The sequence below is a fragment of the Fusarium graminearum genome, chromosome 2, assembly GCF_000240135.3.
Source record: "Fusarium graminearum PH-1 chromosome 2, whole genome shotgun sequence".
Taxonomy (NCBI): Eukaryota; Fungi; Ascomycota; class Sordariomycetes; order Hypocreales; family Nectriaceae; genus Fusarium; species Fusarium graminearum.
Window position 1 is genome coordinate 1,353,736 of NC_026475.1, and position 21,178 is coordinate 1,374,913.

The following is a 21,178-nucleotide window of genomic DNA, read 5'->3' on the forward strand; positions in this document are numbered from 1 at the left end:
GCTGATATGAATCAATGCTTTGTTGAGGTTGGTAATGTCTCAGCCAACCACCAACGGATGTTACCTGTGACAATAATCACATACTACACACGTCGAAGACATGTCATGGCCTGTATTGTGTCTGACAACAAGCAAGTTTTTGAGTCAAGGGCCTCAACAGTCTCTCTTCTTCATAAATTCATCCTATTGAATCGTTCTAGACCGAGCCAGGCACATAACAGACAGTCTAATAGTAACTGAGACACAACTTTTTATCCAAATGGTGACCAAATTCCCCAAACCCCAAGCAACATATGAAGCATTTCATTAGATTCATTCCTCTTGTCGTAAATATTCCCTCTCGTCACCATACATAAACAAACCATGATCTAGCATGTGAGCATCAGGTATCCATTCATTCTTCCCAAAACGCCAAATTCCCAAAAGCCAAAAAACAATGCAACCAATGGATGTGAGTGCAAACAGAAAACGCTGAGAGTATCCAAAACTAGCAAAAGCCACAGGCATCTAAAAGCCGGGGCGGGACTCGCAACCTCATTTTCATGATAAATTCGTATCGTCAGATAACACACGGTCTTGTAACCCCCCCTGTACAACAAATTACAACATAAATGGTGCCCCTGATCGTTATTACAGAGACCTTGTCGATCTCATCTTCTCGGTAAACTTTTGCATGGGGCGAACGCTCAAGCGACGCTCGTCACGGCCTGCTGCAACGCCAAAGTACCATCTCGACTGCTCACGAGAGTTGGGACGGTCGAGGCCCAAACGTGACTTAAGGTCAGCGGTGTCACGTACAGCCAAGAAGGCTTCGTCATGAACTGTGTCCTCAGCTGTGCACAGGGCGATGAGCTCTGCCAGACAGTTGACGGGATGGGGAATGCGGAGAGCTTGACGACGAGGCAGCATCAGGGTAAGGCAGCCCAGGTAGAGGAACAAAAAGGCAAGTAGGACGCCGAAGACAGGCATGTTGGGAAACATCTTGACTTGACCGCGGAAGTTGGTGAGGGCCATGAAAAGGCCACCAGCGAGGATGGGGATAAAAATGAAGACAGTGGCCATGAAAGACATCACTGCAACACGCCAATGGCCGTTGCGAAGAGCGTTCCAAGTGCATTGGAACGGAAGGCAGGCGGCGTAGTCGACGAGGATGGACTTGGATGCGATTGAGCCAGATGACCGGGATAGATCCGCCCAAGGTTGGTGAACCCGCAGAGTATGGTCGACACTTTGGAAGAGTAGGAACATGATCATGCCCAGAACCGAAGGGACAAAGGCGTAGAGGAAGTTGGCTGCAGAGAAAGATCCGCCATTGGGCCTTGCTGGGACTTGAGGGAAATAACCCTGATCTAGCCTGGTTTGTGGCAAGAAGGAAACCACAAGGATGGCCAGAATGAACAGAGTCATAAAGACGACTGAGCCAAGAATAACGGGAGTGCGTAGAGCAATGTGCAAGTACCTATAATGCGCATAGCGGACCTCAGCCTCAAGATCATCACGGGATGAAGCAGGTGAGATGTTGTAGCTGGCCTTCTTGGGAATGATTTTGTAAGTACTGCGGTCGCCTTGGAAATCTTCGCCAACAGAACCGATGCCGTACCACATGCCACCTTGTGGACCATCCATCTGCCAGTATCCGAGTCGGTCGAGATGACGATCCCGGAGCTGAGCCTGAAACAAGGAGCTTCTTTGAACCACATCAACGCCCTCGTAGCTTTTGGTGGTGTTACTCTGGCTCAGTAGTGGAAGAAGATGCCCAAGAGATCGGATATCCCACATGAGGCCTGTCCACCGCTTGGACCAGTACAGCATAAGCAAGATGGTTGCAATGAGCAAAAGAATATAGATTGCGACAAGCGTCCAAGCGATACCCTGAACTGCAGCCCAAACCCAGTCGCCATCTTGATAGATGCAGGAGAAAGCAGTGCTCATGAGAGGAATGGTGAAGTTGGCGAGCCATGTGCAAACACTGAAGAATTGAAATTGCCAAGGGCCTGTCAGTGACGGTAACAAAAAAGTTAGAGGATACAGTCTTCGAAAAAGTGCGAGGTATCGTGCTCGGGGCTCAGCATCGGCCATGGCCGCGAATGGGAGTGTTCGCATTGAAGCAGCGACAACTGATTGCGCGTAAAGGAGGACAATGGCGGCAAAAATTTGAGGCATGATGCGAAACAAGAAGTATTGGCCGCTGTATATACTTCCAGGATACGGGGTGAATCCGAATTCTTTCTGTGAGTAGACAGCGCAGAAGATGAGAGCGGCGATCATGAGCAGACACAGTACAACAAAGATGCTTAGAGAGATTGGCCGAATAATGGCGGGCTTAAAGGTGAGAGGAGGATGCGCTCGGTCGACGGGAATGGATCGAGGACGAGCCTTTTCCCGTTGGGCGAATTGGTCTTGTTCAGATTGGCTTGAGGGAGTCGGTTGTTTAGGAGGATTTCGCACTTCGTGCCGAGCCGCTGGCGCAGCGTGGAACATCTCGGTAGGGATCTCTTCTTGGGGCGCGCGTGTTTCGATCGGTTCTGGTAAACGATCTTCAACGTAAGCGGGCTCCGGGCGTCTCAATTGATGGTGTCCCATCTCGTCGTTGGCATACCGTCTTGGTTGCGCGTAATCATCCTCATAGTCATTTGATGAGCCAGAGGGGAATCGCGCGGTAGAAGGACCACCATGATTTCTGGTAAGTGCTTCGATAGCATACTGAATATAAGGCGTATCATCGACACCAGGAGTAACTTTGCCAGCGGCTATCGTCAATTCATCCTTGATGCTCGCCATGCGAGCTGAGTTCTCGGCGGCGAACATGGCCAGTTGTGCCTCGTCGAAGCGTACAGATGTAGGACGAACAGCCGCAGGAGGACTTGCGAGAGCGACAGAAGTAGGCGGTGCAGCTCGAGCACTGCGAGCTGATCGAGGCCTAGGCGGAGCAGTGTAATGTGTTTGTGTTGGCGGTGTAGGCGCTGCAAAGCCTCCAGGAAGTTCAGAGCCGAAGAGTCGTTCGGGACCGTAAATCTCAGCTGATGAGGCAGTGACCTTGGATGGAGGTAGTGAGGGAGGCGAAGGAGCGAAGAAGAGAGCACCAGGTGGCGATGCTGAAGGGTTGGTTGAGTTGCGGCCTACACGCTGTCTAAGATCATAGTAAGGATGAAGGATTGGCTGCGATTGATCGTCGTCGTCAATTGATTGTTGGCCTGGAGTTTGTCTCTTTGGAGGGCCTTGGCCTGTGAGGGTTTGCCGGTCAGCGACACCGACAGTGAACGAAGGTGTAGTAGTTGGAGGTGTGATGGGTGTATGTGCGGGTGTAGACGCAGACGCAGTCGCAGATGCAGATTGTGTAGCAGATGTGTGGTGTCCAAAATCAGATGTTTAAGGAAAAAGAGGGTGTAGTGTCACATACGAGATCCTTCCACAAAGTCGAAGTTGAGGTTTTGGAAGTTCATGCTGGTTTGGGCAGGTCGACTAGACTTGACTTGACTTGTTTCCTGTTTGGTTGTGATATTGGGAGGGAGGGTATAAACTTGGCTTGCAGATGCAGACCGACTTGTTCCCACTCTACACACTCACTCTTCGTCTCAGGACCAATTGATAGCACGAAACAGGATTCTAGAGAGAAAATAGCAAAGGCATGCTGCAGGCTAAAGAGAAAATATGAGATATGGTTGGACTATGAAGACTCTTTTCACGAGGTTGGGTTCTTTGAAGAGGCTGGTAATGATCGTAATAAAGGCACTAAGTGTTCCCAGCCTCCGCGCCCCACCAACGCTGGTTGTCTTAAAGATGACAAGGAAGGTGGTGGATGACAGGGACGATAATGACTTACCACTAGAAGCAAAAGAAAGTGAAGCAAAATTGCGAATACTATAGAAGCACCAAGAGGGAGGTCTTGGGAGGTTCTTATGAGTGAAGGAGAGAGGAAAATGTTGGGCACACAGAGAAAAGTCGGGTTCCCATGGGATGCTAATGGGATGTCTTGCGACTGCTGTGTTGTCACTGCACGGGCAACGAACAAGGCCAGCACAAAGTTTGGCTAGACCTGTTCGGGCCTAAATCATACGGCCCGTCGGTAGCAAGCTCACCATGAGAGTCAATGGCTGACGGCTTGGGCTGTCACAATCACACCTTCATTTAGAGAATGATGAATATGGATTTAGCCTAGGTGGATACTGTAGGTCTTTAGTGAGCCTAACGATTGTAATACAGTCTACAGAGTACTCTTGATTTGTTTGTATCTTACAAGACTTGTGTTCAGATGTTCATCTTGGTTTATAAAGCTCGCTACACTAGTCCTCTTAATTAAGAAAACAATGACGTCCGTCTTACCCCAGACTAGTAACCCACCCATGATTGACAGGGGCCTGAGACATTACCAACCACCTAAACAGCTTACCTAGGTAGACAATCAGCTCGGCTTCCTATCATGATTTTGGTGATTGTTTAGAGGCTCGACTACGAGTTCAAAGTGTCATGTTGACTGTTTCAGGTACTAGTGTTTGTTATCAACTTAACTAATCGAGGTTTGTTTGAGATTGACAGATTGTGTGCTTCGAACAGGGGAGAGAACTTAGGGCGAGAGTAACACGAGAGTCACACAGCAGCGAAGGTGCGGTGAGGCATCCAATTTTATACCAGCACGATAGCTCGCACTGATAGAAAAATGAGAGACTAGCAGTGATATAGCTATTAGATCAGCAGAGTCATAAAATAATATGCCGAACCGTCAAATATATTGCCAATACGAAATCTCATTGCAAAATCAACATGAAATTGGCTTACACCAGTTGAAAGTAGCTACATCACCGACCCACTGGTGACCCGAATATTGTACACATAACATTTTCCTGCAAGGGCACGAGCTGTATCCGTAATGACTGTATCTCATACCCCTTCATATGCAAGGTACGTGCAACGTAAGAAACAAAAATAAATTGAAAAAGACCAGGATTGTATTAATTGTTGATGTTTGATATGTCTGTCTCAGTCTTTGAGAGGTTGGTTGTCAAAGCGTCGGGTTCCTTCCGCGTCACGGTGGTCAGGTCAGCAGTAAGGGATAGCAGAAGAGAAACACTGTCTCCCAGTCTTTTGGAACGATTGCTTATTGGCGAATAAGAAAATGAGGTTCCCTGTCAAGACCAATGCTGGACAATCTGATTTTCTCTCTCCCTCAAATGAGGACGGACGTGGTGGATGGGTGAGTGGTTTGGACTAACGGTCTGATTACCTGTCAATCAGCTGAATATCCAACTTTCCAGCCACGCATAAACGGTCTCATCGAAAGAGTAAAATAAAAAAACAGTTGCACCGCCTCGTATTCAACGTCTCTTTCCGAGTTTATTTGCAACCAACCAACGTCAAGACGTTTTCCATGGAGCACTTTCTACGTCCGTACTGTATCCGTTTTGGATCGAGTTTCGATTGTCGATCAGTCACGTGATCATTAGTAGTGTCTCTGTAAGCCTGAGATAATCAACCAAAATCTTTCATGCTTCCCCACAATCGACACTGGTAGTCATTGACCAATCCGCTGAGCAATGATGACAAAGTTAGTGAGCAATGGCAAAGCACAATTAGCTATATCTTGTCAGCGTTTTTCAATCAACATCTAATTCAAATTCAATCCATTTGCATACAAGCAGCTTCTCGTGAATTCGGTGAATTTGTCTATATATGTTTCGATCCGGTCCCTTGATTGCGATTTTCGTCGCTGCAGTTTCCATCCTCATCATTATCTATTCACCAACAAACAGCTACATCAACCACATTCAACAACTTACAACAAACTTCATCTCTATAAACAAAACGTCGTCAACAAGCCAAACAGCTCATCAGAGCCAAATGATCAACGCTGCAAAGAACATGTCCAAGTCACTCCGCCAAGCAAAGATCACCCCTCACCTTTCGGGCAACAGAGGTCACAGTGACCATGGCTGGCTCAACACATACCACTCGTTCTCCTTTTCCGACTGGTATGACCCGAGATTCACTCACTTTGGCTCTCTCCGCGTCCTCAATGAGGATCGTGTAAAGGCCAACTCGGGTTTCCCCACACACCCTCACCGTGATTTTGAGATCTTCTCTTACATCCTTGGAGGAGAACTTACACACCGAGACTCAATGCTCACCAAGGGCAAGGAAGGAGGCCAGTCTGACAAGTTCTACCGTATGAAGCGAGGAGATGTTCAGTTCACTACTGGTGGAACTGGCATTGCCCACTCTGAATTCAACGAGCACAAGTCCGATACTGTGCACTTTCTGCAGATCTGGGCCATCCCCTGGAAGCGTGGTCTCGTTCCTCGATACCATACCCGTCACTTTAGCGATGAGTCCAAGAGACAGGGCTTTGTCAACATTCTGAGCCCTCTCAAGGGCGGCGAGGAGGCTACTGCTCAGCAGGAGAAGGATGCCGAGCCTGTTATCCCCGACACCATTCCCATTCACGCCGACTTTGTCATGGGAGCCGGCATCATTGAGCCAGCGAACAAGTTCGAATGGACAGTCGGTGGAGGCGCTACTGAGCAAACTAAGAGAAAGGTTTACGTGCACGTTCCCATGACCAAGGGAGGAAAGGCCAAGATCCGCCTGGATGGCCGCGAGGATGCTGAGATTGTCGAGGGCGATGGTGCCTTCATTGAGGGCGTCAACGCTGGAGATAAGCTCGCAGTGGAAAGTATTGGAGAGGTGGAGGCTGAGGTCATCGTTTTGGATACTGCCTAAGTGCACAATATCCACTCATGACTGAGCCGAGGATTTCCTATTCGTATATTATAGATCAGCGAGCGATATCGCTCGACAGAAGTCTCTGAATGTATTTAGCGTGAATCAGTAAAATTGATTTTCTCTGCATCAAATCTCTCGATTCTCCTCTGACCTAAAATAGTGATGTTTGTGACCAACAAGTGGAGGTTTTGTCGCATAAGATGACACAACCAACACGGTTTTAAGATCGACTATGACTAAGAATCGTTCCATTGGTTTGAATCCGTAGTGGATAATAGTTCGATCTCGTTCTATGCCCCGAAGGACGATGACAAGAAGGTCCGGTACGTTTAAAAGTGTGAGGAAATCGGCATCGTATCCGAATTTGAGGGCCAAGGCCGCGACGCTGTGTTGGCTCATCCGGGCTAGAGACACATAATCGTCCACCAAGTGAAACGACTAGATCTTGATGCGAGAAGGCGCTGTAAAGAGACTGTGCGTCGACGAAAGGCGGTGGGTGTGCGGTTGGTGAAGGGAAGGCCCAATAGCAAAATAGGAACAGAACTTGAGAGTGGCCACAGACCACAGGCCACAGGGGGTCATACATATAAGAAATAATCACAATGGGCGTTATGAATATGCCACATCCGATATCTTTCGAAACTGAAATATTGGTAAATATTGGACTAACTGATAAGTTGGTTAGCGCCTGTTGAACGAGCAAACTAGGCTCACCAGAAGGAAAAAAGAACGAAAGCCACAATCAAAGCTAAGCTGGACAGGACTCAGACTGGTAATCAAACCCCCTTTATTGTACAATGTACATGTTTCTCAAGGTGAGCCATGCATCTATTTGCATGATGCTCCAAGAAAGTAGGCATGTAGGTCCAAGGTAGGATGTAGTAAACATCTGATGTCACTCAAGTAAGGATTCTCGGAAGAAAGCGAAGAATGTCGATCAATTGCAGGGAATGACCCCTCCGATCCGCTGTGTCACAACATGGACGGAGCCCGAGGGATCGGTCCTTGGCTTTATCGCCGCTAAATTGAGTCCCTAAAGGTCAGACCCTTATTACAGTGATGATCAATTTCCTGTCAGGGGTTCAATTATCCAACAGAATGTCCAAAAGAGGAAACCAGCACCTGCCCAACGTTGCCCGTTCAGCAATGACAACGGCCTCTGATATTTACGCTATGATTTTAGCCCTACAGTGATGACTCGATCTGTAACAACGTGCTATTGGTCAACCGACATGCAGGAACCGCTAGCCGCATCACTTAGCCCAGTGGACGACTCCACAGGAAAGTTGGACTCAAACAGGGGTAAGGAAAGAGCTAACAACACAAAGTTGCAACTAACCTCTACAGCCTCTTCCTCCAAAATTTGGAGTCGTTTTTGGACACTTCTGAGCTTGAGGGCTCGGGGGACTTCAATTTCAAGCCCAGGTGAGCTCCCGGTTGATACGTGCTGGGTCATCAGACACAGTTCAGCTCCCAGTCAAAATCTGTGTGGTCAAGCCCAGCCACTCATTCACATCAAATCGGCTTGATCAGCCGGATATATTCAACCTTAACTCCATATACACACACTCAGGATACCCCTTGCAGAATCTACTCTCACCAGAAGCCTCCCAACACTGACGCCGCGATTCAGGAGGGTATCGGGCCTCCGCCTTAGGAGTATTGATACAGATCTGTACGCTTGCCAAGATCAAATCTCCATCACTCCCCCTCATAGCGTCACGAAATGGTATCATGCACTCATCTTAGCTTTATCTAAGTTCTCCATATTCCCCTTGGCGTATCGCTTACACGGCTCAGCCGCCCATTTTCCAGTAGTCCCTCGCTTTCGATCAACGCCTAGCCTGTTCCTGAAAACGATAGTCTACTGACTAACAACTTCAGCTGTCTAAACTGCACAAGCGTGCAGCTTCTTAGGCCAAACCTCTCTTACTTTTCTCTCTAGCGGAGATTGCTTCTTGCAGTGCGGCCAACATCAACTTGTCCCATCGAAAACCGCATAAATCCATGTCAAAATCGCACTTCTCTAGTGAGAAGAGTATTGACTATGTCCAAGATAGGCAACATCCGGTCCTTATGGCTGAGGTCCAGCAGCTGAGCCAACAGCGGATGAGAAATGCGTTCAGAGAGAGCAGCCCCTTGCTCGGAGTAGAGTAGTTCTCTTAAAACATGGCATTCCTTCTTCTTCTTTCTCTTTCTCTTATTGTTTCTTATCCACTTTGTTGACACTTGATTGCGGTGACGACTTGGTTCTAGGCCTCATTGCGAACTTTGGTTTGCGTCCTTTCTTTGATCACGATATCATCACACATTCTTTACCGGCCTCGGCCATTTTACAGTCTTTCACGTAACACACTCTTTTAACCAGTCACTATGGATCGGTCTCCTGTCCCAGTCACCGGTGCTCCTGTCATCCAGGCCTTTGGTGGTCTTAACGGCTACTGGGTATGTACGCTGTCGCGACCATGAAGAACCGTTAGCTAAACGTATCTTCTAGGGTCAACTCGGGTCTGAGCCCCTCAAGGCCTACTGTGACTCTCATCCAGAATACATCACACTCTCTTTCGTGAACCAGGCTCCCGAGCAAAATCCTTCGAATCTTCCCGGAACCAACTTTGCCGGGCATTGTGCAGGTGGCACCTATGGAAACTCAAACCTCCTCAGCGAGTGCTACACTATCCAGGAAGGAATTCCGTACTGCAAAGATCGTGGTGTCAAAATTCTTCTGAGCATCGGCGGTGTCTATAGCGATGAAGGAAGTAACTACAAAGTGACCACCGATGACAAAGGCCGAGACTTTGCCGACTTCCTCTACAAGTCTTTCGGCCCTCACAATGAGCATTCGAATCCTATCCGCCCCTTTGACAGTATTGATAATGATGGAAATACTGTTCATGCCGCAGTTGATGGTTTTGATTTCGATATCGAACATGATCTTCGTAAGTGATCGAGTAAGACATATACTAGAGACGAGCATTCGTTGACGATTGACAGCTAATGGTCCTTACATCGCCATGATCAACCGACTTCGTGAACTCGATGAAGGACTCACTATCACTGGCGCGCCTCAGTGCCCAACTAGCGATGAGTACTTTTACATGAAGGATATGATCAAGTCGGCCAAGTTCGATGCCCTGTTTGTGCAATTCTACAACAACCCTTGGTGTGATGCCGTTTCACAAGGTCATGAGGGTGAAAGCTTCAACTACGACAAGTGGGTAGAGATCATCGAAGAGAGCGATTGCAGTAAAGATGCCAAGCTGTATGTTGGTCTACCTGCTAGCGAAGAAGCCGCGCCAGGTGGAGGTTACCTTGAGCCTGAGGATTTGAAGGATCTTGTCTGTGAACTCACGACAAAGCCTCATTTCGGTGGTGTTTCTCTCTGGGATCTCACTCGTGGAGCGGGGAACATTATCGAAGGAAAGAGCTACAACGAACATGTCATGGATGCGCTCAAGTATGGTTGTGACCTAGTGTCAGTTCCTACCACCACCACCAGCGCCATGACCACTACCACGGAAGAGGCTTCTACCTCTACCAACATCACGACAACCGAGGCGACCACAGTTCATACTACCACTACATCTGATGTCTCTACAACCTCTGGCGCTTCATCGACGGAGGATGCTACCTCGACTGATATCACTACCGCCTCGGATGTCTCTTCAATGGAAGAGGCTACAGCTACCTCCGACGTTTCTGCCAGCGCCTCTACGGATGCTACTACCTCTATGGATGCTACGTCTACCGATACAGCTGCTTCTACCGATACAGCTGCTTCTACCGAAGCTGTTGCTTCTACTTATACTACTGCCGCCACCAACAGTGATGCCAGTACCTCTGCTGATGTCGCTACCTCCATGGATGCAGCTACTTCTACCGATGCTACTGCTTCTGCTGATGCCACTGCATCTACCGATGTTACTACTTCTTCCGATGCCAGCGTCTCTACTGATGCCACTGCTTCCACAGAGACAACTGCCACCGGTGCAAACACTTCCAGTGTTGTCACCGATCCTGCCGCTTCTGGAGTATCTGCCACAGCCACAGAGTCTTCAGCTGACACCGCCACGGATTCAACAACTGACAGTGCCTCGAAAAGTGATGTTCTCTCTGCTACATCTGACTTGACTGTGACTTCTGATACTTCTTCTGTAACTGGGGCAGCTTCTAGCTCAACTATCGATGCCCCCGTTGAAAGCGACACTGCTACTGGTACTGCTGCAACGACCAATGTTTCGGGAGCTACGGAGCCCACCACTATCGCGACCGCTTACAGCACTTACAGAGGCTGGAATACCACATCAACTGGCGCTGCTGCTTACACCCAAGCATACGGCAACCCTACTACCCTTGCACATTCTGGTTCTCTCACCACAGAGGGATCACCTGCCTACACCAACTATCCTGGAAACACAGGTGCTGTTAGCATGACCACCAGCACCGTCTGCACTACCCGAGTCCACACCGTCACCCAGTGCCCTCCTGAGGTTGTTGACTGCCTCTTTGGATCTGTCACAACTGAGACCATTCCTCTGTACACCACTGTCTGTCCAGTCACTGACAAAGCTAAACATACTGGTTATGCTACTCAGTATGCTCCTCCTCCTCAGTATGAGACCAGGACTGTCTACACAACAAGTGTTCACGCCATCAACAAGTGCGCTCCTGGTGTCGTCGACTGCCCTTATGGATCTGTCACCACCGAGACCATCCCTGTCTACACTACTATCTGCCCTGTAACAGAGACGTACAACCAAGCTCCTACCGATGTCCCTGTCAACCATGAGATCAAGACTCTCTACACCAGCCAGGCTCATACTGTTGCTCAGTGTCAACCTGAGAACCCCAACTGCCAAGTCGGCGCTGTCACTACTGAGATCGCATCATGGACCACAGCCATTGTGCCCGCTCATGAGACCCAGCTCATGAAGGCTTACAAGCCCGCTGCCGAGCTCCCTAAGCCGCTAACAGTTGAATCCCATCTCAATGGCACGGTCTACACCAGCGTTGTTGTCCCACCTGCTACACTCAAGACAGCAACCAAGCCTGGTGTTTTCGAGCAGGCCAGGCCCACGTACAAGCAAACCGCCCAAGAGCAACACTCTGGCGCTGCGGCTCCCACGGGTGGTCGCAACGACAAGGGTCCCATCGAGACCTATGCTCCAGCGCCCATCACTCCCGCTACTGCCGGCGCCTCTTCGATGGTCGTTGGTCTGACCGCTTTGGCAGGCATCGCACTTCTGCAAGTCGTCGCTCTATGGTAGTGCTACTACATTAAATCTCCTTTTCTATCGTTTCTTTTCGTCTTTATCTGGTTGGGAAACCAGGATCGCTTTACTATACCTTCTTCGACGTAGAGGGTAACCTTTACAACTTCATGTCACTCCTATTATGTTAATGTGTATAGAATGAATACATACCTACCTATATTACGGCTAAAACTTAATAAAGATATCCGATATAATTGGAAGAAAACTACAAGTACATATGATAATGTTTCAGAATGTCTCACCCGCTCGTGTTATGTATGCGCATGGACCGCTCTTCTCTGTACTGCAACTCCATGATGCGAAGTCGCCAGAATTGTTCCCTATTCTAACGTTATTTGCTTATCAATTGGCGTTTATCCAATGCGTTGTTTATTTGTTTTGGTCTTTGGCAAACGGTTGAGAGTCACAAGCTAGATTTCTGAAAGCAGCAAGAAACGTCAGCGGCTGGCGCTATATCCTATTTTGTGTTGGATCATCGCTTTGGGCACCATCCACAAGGCAGGCATTGTGCATCGAAACGCCGATAATTTAATACTTGCAATTAAATTGAGCATCGTAGCATCTGCTTCTGAATGTATATAAATTTGATTGATTTACAATAAAATTTGAAATAAAATGTATAATACCGGATTCGTGGCTCTTAGCAACAATTCCTTCAGTACCGGAGATACAAAAAGCCTGCAATCAAAGCCGGCTTTAAGGTAACGCTTAATATAGTGATTGGTTGATGATGAAGACGTCATTCGATATGAGGGGAAGCTTCTCATCAAAGACAGCCTACAAAAAGTCCATGGAGTCTGGCAAAGGTGACGAATATTCAGGGCAGTGCTTGGCTACCTTGACAAGGCGCCTAACTTAATAGGCCTTAGGGAAATAGCCGATGTATGGTGGATGCTACTTAAGGTATTAATAATTCAAGCTGAGATTAACTTATTTGGTTACTTTATCTGAATCCGTATTCTAGACGTGGCTGATTCTGAATGTGTCGGGCTGGATCTTCGCCATCTCCACCTGGCGCGAAGCTCTAAAACTAGGTGTTGCCCCTCGTCAACCTAGCGGAACTTGCCCATATCACTCTATCGCCTTGTCTCGCCTGTAGCGACGATATTGTTGATGCTCAACTAAAACAAACTTGACGGATGCATCAACCAAGGCCGTCTTGATCTGTTCACAATACTCTTTTCACCCTACTACACGATCTTAATCATCGCCAACAACATCAGAGAATAGCATCTGCACCCAAAATCTTGGCATTGGTCAAAACAACCCCTGTTATCGACACTACAGTGCGCTACCTATCTGCACATCCAGTATCTGGCCCCTTACCCTCGATCGTTCCCCGCCTCGATTCGACTGGCATAACTGACGGTACTGCTTGGTGCGCTCGGTCCATTGGCGAGACGTCGGCCAAGATGTCTGAGACTGGCGATAGGTGAGTTGAGTGATAACTTGGTGATACTGTTGTTACAGCACCAAATAAGGCATCCCACGTCCATCTTGGCCTGTCAGGTTGATTCGCCATTCCTGCTGCATGCACCTGTGTCTATGCAGACCCAACTTGGCCAGTCTCCAGTCCACATCAGACATTGGATACTTCTCTTCTTATTTAAACTTAGCTTCCCCTCCGTGTCTGGGCTGGCCATGCCCTGGGCTGTTTGACCAAAACCAACCACCCCAACATCAAAGTCGTTCCACCTACTGACCGCTGTTTATATTTTATCTTCAGCACCCACAAGCGGTCCAAATCCGCTGCCGCCCTCTCCCTCTTGCGGCGCAACAACACTCGAGACGAAGAGTCTGGTTCCGAAGACGGGAGGCTTCGGCAAGCTCCTTCATCCTCGAACCCGACCCTGACCCCGATCAACCCCATGGCGCACCAACAGAGCCCCCGCGGCCACGCTGCCAAACAGTCCGTTTCCTCGGCTGGTCTCTCTCCTACTGCTTCCAACCCGCCGCAATCAAAGCCTCAGCCGGTCCTCACATCACCTAGTGCCGATAAGAGCACCGCAAGCCTCGAGCAGTCTGTTCGCAAGTTTAGATTTGTCGAGGCCCTGCGAAGTGGCGATACATCATCCATCTCCCGAGCCATTCGCGAAACAGCCGAGAACGCCCCCCGCCCGAGCATTTCCTCAGTAAGCGGCTCCTCATCAGGTACCCTTGATGATACTACAATCCTTCATCTGGCTATCCAGTGTGCCGAATTCCCTGTCATTGAATACGTCTTGTCCGATGGACAGGGATCGATCGATGTCAACGCTCGTGACAAGGATGGAAACACCCCGCTTCACCTGGCCGCAATCCAGGGCAGAACCACCGTGGTGAAGCTTCTTTTGGAACAAAAGGATATCAATGATGCCATTGCCAATTCCCAGGGCAAATTGCCACTGGATGTAGCGCGAAACCCTGAGATCTTCCAGCTTCTGCAGCTTTCCAGATCGCTCTTTGCCGAGGCCAAGGTCAAGCAGGTGCAGGAGCTGATCGCGCGGGGCAATTATGCCGCACTTGCTGGCGTTCTCGAGGAGCATCGCGTCAAGACTGTTCTCGACATCAACAGCCCCGAATTCGCATCCGAGCCTGTCACCGTCCAGACTGGAGGTACTTTGCTCCATGAAGCTGCCCGAAAGAAAAACACCAACCTCATCCAAGTCCTCCTTCTCCACGGCGCCGACCCGTTCCGTCGCGATCGAAAGGGCAAGCTACCCCAATCCGTCACCACGGACGATGCTACAAAGGGCATTCTCAAGAAATCTCCCGCAGCCGTTGCTGCGCAGAGGGGGATCCAGGAGAAGGCGGTGCTCGGACAGGCTGCTTCACAAGGCACAGCAGGTTCTGCCTCTAGCGATCCTCTAGCTGGGCGGGAGGCTCGTGAGATGAAGGGTTATCTGAAGAAGTGGACCAACTATCGAAAGGGCTACCAGCTACGTTGGTTCGTACTTGAGGATGGCGTTCTGAGTTATTACAAGCACCAAGATGACGCAGGCTCTGCATGCCGTGGTGCCATCAATATGCGGATTGCCAAACTTCACATGAGCCCTGACGAGAAGACAAAGTTTGAAATTCACGGCAAATCCTCCGTCAAGTATACCCTCAAGGCAAATCATGAAGTCGAAGCCAAAAGATGGTTCTGGGCCCTGAACAATTCGATTCAGTGGTCCAAGGATCAGGCAAAAGAGGAAGAGAAACGAGCAGCTCGTGGTGCTGAGCTTTTGCGACAAGCCAAGGCTGACCCCAGCACACTTTCTCTTCAGGAATCCCATAGCGAGGGCACTAGTGTCACAGACCTACGTAGGAACAGCTCTCAAATCCCGAGCAGGTCGCTTTCAAAGATCTCTTCGGTTGATCAACGACCGAGCCACACCAGCCCCGGTACCAGTGGCAGTATTGAAGAAGATGAATTCGTGGATGTCGAGACAGACGCGGGCACCTCGCGAGTACACAGGAATGGGGCACCGACGAACAACGACATGGATGACGATGATGACTATGGCGATGACATGAGCCTTCACGAAGAGCCTACTGCCACGAAAGACGCACTAAATATTACAGCCCAATCAGCCAAGCTCCAGCTCGAAACAATGTCGCATGTTCACCAAGCTCTCCTTAACGAGCTCAACCAAAATCCAAGCACACCTCTCTCCGATAACAGTGTTTCCCAAGCCCTAGGCACCTACGATGGTGCCATTCGAAGCTTATCCACACTTGTTGCCGATCTGCTCCGGATATCAAAGGACCGCGATGCCTACTGGCAGTACCGCCTCGATCGGGAGGCAAACATGCGACGTATGTGGGAGGAAAGTATGGCACAAGTGGCTCGTGAGCAAGAGGTTTTGGAGGCTCGCGTCGGAGAAGCAGAGAAAAAGCGCAAGGCAACAAAGAGGGCACTGCGGGAGGTTATCGAAAGCGGCATCCCTGTTGGGGCTGAGCTCCCTGTCCAGGATGCACACGTAGAAAAGGAGTTACACGAAAGCAGAGAAAAGGAGGACGAGGAGGGACAGTTCGAAGATGTACCGACTAAACCATCGGCACTGGCATCAGCATCAGCACAGCCCAAGTCACCCACGACGAAGACCGTCCGAAGAAAACCTACGATTCATGTAGACTTGTCCGAGAGCGAGTCCGAACAAGAGGACGAGTTCTTTGATGCCGTGGACGCCGGTCAAGTCGAGGTATCAGAACTGCCTGCTGATGAGATTCAGCCAAAAAGCCAGGATATTGTTGTATCCGGCGGAATGGACATCAGCTCCTCTTTCAAGGGTTACGAAAATGGCATTCGAACGAGACTCAAAATGGATGCTGACGACCGCCCCAAGATTTCTCTATGGGTACGTGTGCTGTACGGAAAACATATCTTCATGATGCTAACACTAGGCAGGGTATTCTCAAGTCTATGATTGGCAAGGATATGACCAAGATGACTCTGCCTGTTTCATTCAACGAACCAACTTCTCTCCTCTACCGTGCTGGTGAGGATATGGAGTATGCGGACTTGCTCGATCTGGCCGCGGATCGAGCTGACTCGATTGAACGGCTCATTTACGTGGCTGCCTTTGCTGCCAGTGAATACGCATCCACAATCGGCCGTGTAGCCAAACCTTTCAACCCTCTCCTTGGAGAGACATTCGAATACGTGCGACCTGACAAGGGGTACCGCTTCTTCATTGAACAAGTCAGCCACCACCCGCCAGTTGGCGCGGCCCATGCAGAGGCACTCAAGTGGTCTTACTGGGGTGAATCAGCCGTCAGGTCCAAGTTTTATGGTAAATCTTTCGACATCAACCCCTTGGGTACATGGTTCCTCAAGCTTCGACCTACCGCTGGAGGAAAGGAAGAACTTTACACGTGGAAGAAGGTCACCTCCTCGGTCATCGGCATCATTACGGGAAACCCTACAGTCGATAATTATGGTGTCATGGAGATTAAGAACTGGACAACAGGCGAAGTGGCTCATGTTGAATTCAAGCCGCGTGGCTGGAAGGCATCCAGCGCATATCAAGTATCTGGAAAGGTCACTGATGCCTCTGGCAAGGTGCGCGTCAGTCTCGGTGGTCGCTGGAACTCCAAGCTGTACGCTCGCCTAACACCAGGTTACGAGGCTGCGGTTGATGAGCCCAAGGAGAGTGGCGGCGATATGGCGCACAGCGGTCTGAGCGACCCCAACCGAGCGTATCTCATCTGGAAGGCAAATGAGCGACCAACTGGAATCCCTTTCAACTTGACACCATTCGTCCTGACATTCAACCACATAGATGATCAGTTGCGGCCGTGGCTACCTCCTACCGACTCTCGTCTCCGACCTGACCAGCGCGCAATGGAAGACGGAGAGTATGACTTTGCTGCCGAGGAGAAGAATCGCCTGGAGAACGCACAACGATCACGCAGACGCCTTCGCGAGGAGCGTGGTGAAGAGTTCGTACCTGCTTGGTTCCAAAAGGCACGCTGTGAGATCACGGGAGAGGAGTACTGGCAATTCAACGGCAAGTATTGGCAACAGCGCGAGAAGGCCGGCCCACAGGGAGACCCTCAAGCTGCTTGGGAGGGATTGGAGCCGATTTACGAAGATCATGTGGATGAGAATCAGGGTTCAGTTCAGTATTAGTACTTTTTGAGTAGGTATAAAGTTGTTAATAGCCTGTTAAAGTAAACAAAGAGTCGGCGTGTAAGGCGTGTGAGATCGGTAGGGGAACAAACGTTGTACAGATGAGAGATTATGTAAGAATTGTTAGCTTTGTTGCAATGAAATAGCTGTTAGGATGCCACGATATAACATAACTTCAAATGATCTTTATTATTGGGTTTGCCGTTATAATTCCCGGACCGGAGAATAACTGTTGACTGCCGGTCACGGGCTGGTTGATTAACTCGGCCCCACGATCAGTGGAGAGTCCGAACCTCGGCAAAAAATCAATTAGTCCCTAAAGTTACAGTGCAATCGGTACATTGTCAACCTTAAACTTATCAGGGGCCCGTTACGTATGAGTCTCGTCTTTCTTATCAAACACATACACAGCAGTAAACGCTCGGCCTGCAATCTTGGCTTCTTTCTCCTTAAACCATATAATACCCTCCTTGTCCTTCAGAACATTGTCGACAATCTTTCATCCATAGTGTTGACGCGTCTAACTAGCGCGGTGAAAAGTACAAAATGACTGTTATCGAAGGAAACGTTAGACCAACGCTGCTGCGGCCACCAGAACATGATGAAGACAAGTCTTTGATTGAGAACGTCTTGGACGTTACAGAGCTTAAGGTTCTAGGAACGGTAAGTTATGCTTTCTATTTTCGATTTACATATTTTATCATTGCTACGACACGTACGGCGTCTGCCTATGCCCAACCAATTCATGATAGGTACAATACAGACCAAGGTTACTAACTATCCCTAGGATATTTTCACAAACACACATCCTCAATGGCGTCCTGCTGGAGCCCGCGGTATCTATGGCGGTGCTGTCATCGCTCAATGCCTTGCCGCTGCGCAAAAGACAGTCCCAGAGACATTCTTGGTGCACTCCCTTCACTGCTACTTTCTCCTCGCTGGCTCTTCCGAGACCCCCATTCTCTACCACGTTGAGCGGGTACGCGATGGCCGCTCATATGCGACACGCACGGTCCAGGCACGACAGAAGGGGGCAGCCATCTTCACCACCACTATCAGCTTTGTCCGCCAGGTTAGTCCAGACAAGAAGCAGAGGGAGGTCAGCCATGCAGCGACCCTTCCCGAGAATGTTACCGCACCCGCGGATGACTGGGATGGTGAGCCAGAGTGGGCAAGGACCGGACCCTTTCAGAGTCACAGAATTGAGGTGTTGGGCGCCAGTGACCCCAAGGTCCAGCCACAGGACCGCAAGAGCAGGCAATGGATGCGATCGCGACAAAAGATCTCAGCTGCAGGCGGCCACCAAGCACATCTGAACGCCCTAGCCTATATGTCGGATAGTTACTTCATCGGCACCGTCTCCCGCCTGCACGGCTTGTGGCGCTTCCCCTTTACCCCCGAAGAGGTTCCCTCCTTGGATGAAAAGACTCAGGAAAAGGTCAAGGAGATGTGCGAGTTTGAAGGCATGGGCTCCAACGTTGAGGACTGGAAGAAGAGAGATCATGTCGGCATGATGGTGAGTCTAGACCACAGCATCTACTTCCACGAGCCGACGGCAGTCAAGGCGGACGAGTGGATGTTTACAGATACGGAGAGCCCGTGGGCGGGAGATGGTAGGGGCGTTGTTACGCAGAAGATCTTTGGCAAGGATGGAGGCTTACTGGCGACGTGTTTCCAAGAGGTGAGTCTTGAATTGCTGCTTCTTTGTTGTGATATACTGACTTCATGCAGGGCGTCGTTCGACTTAAGAAAGATGGTGGAGAGAAAGCTGCAAAGCTGTAGTTTTTTTTCTTTTCTCTTTTGGCCATATGATTGTTCATTTTGTTTACTTGCTGATACCAAAATAATACTGTTTTCTGTTCAACGCTTGTTGGCCTGCTTCTTTATCCTGCCTGAACATTATTTTTGTTGTGTTCAGTTCTGAACGGAAAGCTCAATGTCCTTCTGTAGGTAGACTGTTCTACTTGGGCCACTTACATTCATATCAGCCTTCTTTGGTCAAAGCTCTTCACATTAGGTATGCAAGACTGATGATGTACAGCATTATAAGCCGCACTCACTTCACATTCCTTTCTACCATATGAATGTCCGCATTCACAAACACCTTGCACCTTAGTACGCATTCGTGTCCTTGTTGGCAGTTGCATATCCCTTTTACAATACATGATATCTTGCTTGTCTACTGAAATGTTCGAGCAATTGACACTATCTTTCTGTCGTGTTGCTAAGAGCAAGTACAGAACAAGTTATTGTCCATTGACTGTAAACTCCAAAATTTTAGTATAAATAGTGCCTTTCGTCCTGGCTGAATAAATTTCTATTTTCCTCCGTATCCCCGATAAACTGAATTCTTCCTGTCAACTTACTATTTGCACACACAACTCATCTTTGCCAGGTAAGTCTATTATCATCGCTATCCGTTCTACAGAACTATTGAGTTACCCTCACCGTCTATCTTCAGTCACACCAAGATCTTTCTTGAGATACTCATTCAATATGTGTAAGGAGGACTACACTGTCTATGCCCCTTGTGCCCACTGGGTCTATGAGGGAAAGACCAAGTGTTTGCCTGCTGAGTCCTTGGTAGGTGGCGTCATGGGACGCCTCGGGAAGGGCTGCAACCCACGCACCGGCTTGCAGATTGTCATCGACTGGTGCCCAGAATGCAAAGATGGCTTTGCAAAGGTCATCCAAGGGCTCAAACAGGTAGTTCCCACTGGTTATCACAACCTCTGGGACTATCGTTTGTTGTCTCGGTACTGGGCAATCAAGTCTCAGAGTCGCTGCTCCAAGGCCGTTGACGCCGATCCTATCGGCTACCAGGCTTTTGCAAGTGACCAAGAGATCAAGTACATTCCATTTGACCAGTTCAACGCCGATGGCGAGCGAGAGGACGGTTTCTGGGAGCTTCAGGCTCTAGAAAACGAGGTCCGTCGACTGCAGCCTGACTTTGCCTGGATCAAGGGCGATCCACAAGGTGCTCGGCTAAAGCTGAGTGATCAGCTCAGTCTCTGTGCGTCGGCTATCGAAGTGACTGAACTAAAAGCATGGAACCACGGCAAGGTCGAGTAAGTTGCTTGTTTTGTTGTCCTCCTTTCCTTTGTCGATTTCGGTTCAGGCTATCTAACATTTTTCTAGACAAAAGTGCAAGGGACAAAAAACAAAGGAGAGAATCTGGCCATGCTGACACTCAATCTATTAGTGGCTATATTTATCTCTCTCCAATGTCATGTACTTACACGACTCCATAGTAAGCTTTGTTTATAGAAGAAATAAAGTATATGACAGCGTCATTCTATGATGCTTGCTGCATATCCACTTTAAGCTTAAGCCACTGAAGACTCCACGTTCCTACCGCTGAGACAAGGCGGCCAAGAATGTTCCTTCTAGGGCAAGGGAGCCAATCAGATAATTTAGCGACGCGGTCAGTGCCGTCTAACCGTCAAGTCTTGGCTTCTGTGCTTGATTAATTAAGCCTACTAGCATCTCCTAAATCTTCCTTAGTATCTATCGTCTTTCTTGGTCGATTCTCCCTTTTCCCTCCTCTAGTTTTAATCTATCTAGTCCTGGCGATCAGTACATCTTGCGATTA

The 21,178-nt window shown here is 49.1% G+C and overlaps 6 protein-coding genes across 6 annotated transcripts; 5 read left to right on the top strand and 1 right to left on the bottom strand.

Annotated features, from left to right (window-relative positions):
• Positions 1-630: 630 nt before the first annotated feature.
• Positions 631-4,345, bottom strand: FGSG_08589 (uncharacterized protein; the record flags this gene model as incomplete). The annotated part of the gene is made up of 7 exons (XM_011321859.1): positions 631-3,224; positions 3,401-3,485; positions 3,568-3,606; positions 3,824-3,825; positions 4,080-4,107; positions 4,238-4,260; positions 4,324-4,345. 7 exons carry the CDS (start codon positions 4,343-4,345, stop codon positions 631-633), a joined length of 2,793 nt encoding a protein of 930 aa, XP_011320161.1.
• Positions 4,346-5,644: 1,299 nt separating this feature from the next.
• Positions 5,645-6,823, top strand: FGSG_08588 (uncharacterized protein). Its single transcript, XM_011321860.1, has one exon. It carries the CDS (start codon positions 5,668-5,670, stop codon positions 6,712-6,714), a length of 1,047 nt encoding a protein of 348 aa, XP_011320162.1. The 5' UTR covers positions 5,645-5,667; the 3' UTR covers positions 6,715-6,823.
• Positions 6,824-9,090: 2,267 nt separating this feature from the next.
• On the top strand, positions 9,091-11,984 carry FGSG_08587 (uncharacterized protein; the record flags this gene model as incomplete). The annotated part of the gene is made up of 3 exons (XM_011321861.1): positions 9,091-9,162; positions 9,215-9,656; positions 9,712-11,984. 3 exons carry the CDS (start codon positions 9,091-9,093, stop codon positions 11,982-11,984), a joined length of 2,787 nt encoding a protein of 928 aa, XP_011320163.1.
• A 1,418-nt stretch (positions 11,985-13,402) lies between these two features.
• Positions 13,403-17,586, top strand: FGSG_08586 (uncharacterized protein; the record flags this gene model as incomplete). The annotated part of the gene is made up of 3 exons (XM_011321862.1): positions 13,403-13,422; positions 13,717-16,312; positions 16,363-17,586. The coding sequence occupies 3 exons, from the start codon at positions 13,403-13,405 to the stop codon at positions 17,584-17,586; spliced, it is 3,840 nt and encodes a 1,279-aa protein (XP_011320164.1).
• Positions 17,587-18,132: 546 nt separating this feature from the next.
• Positions 18,133-19,450, top strand: FGSG_08585 (uncharacterized protein; the record flags this gene model as incomplete). The annotated part of the gene is made up of 3 exons (XM_011321863.1): positions 18,133-18,249; positions 18,374-19,267; positions 19,318-19,450. 3 exons carry the CDS (start codon positions 18,133-18,135, stop codon positions 19,366-19,368), a joined length of 1,062 nt encoding a protein of 353 aa, XP_011320165.1. The 3' UTR covers positions 19,369-19,450.
• Positions 19,451-20,181: 731 nt separating this feature from the next.
• FGSG_08584 (uncharacterized protein) lies at positions 20,182-20,773 on the top strand (the record flags this gene model as incomplete). The annotated part of the gene is made up of 2 exons (XM_011321864.1): positions 20,182-20,654; positions 20,725-20,773. 2 exons carry the CDS (start codon positions 20,182-20,184, stop codon positions 20,771-20,773), a joined length of 522 nt encoding a protein of 173 aa, XP_011320166.1.
• Between the last annotated feature and the right edge of the window lie 405 nt (positions 20,774-21,178).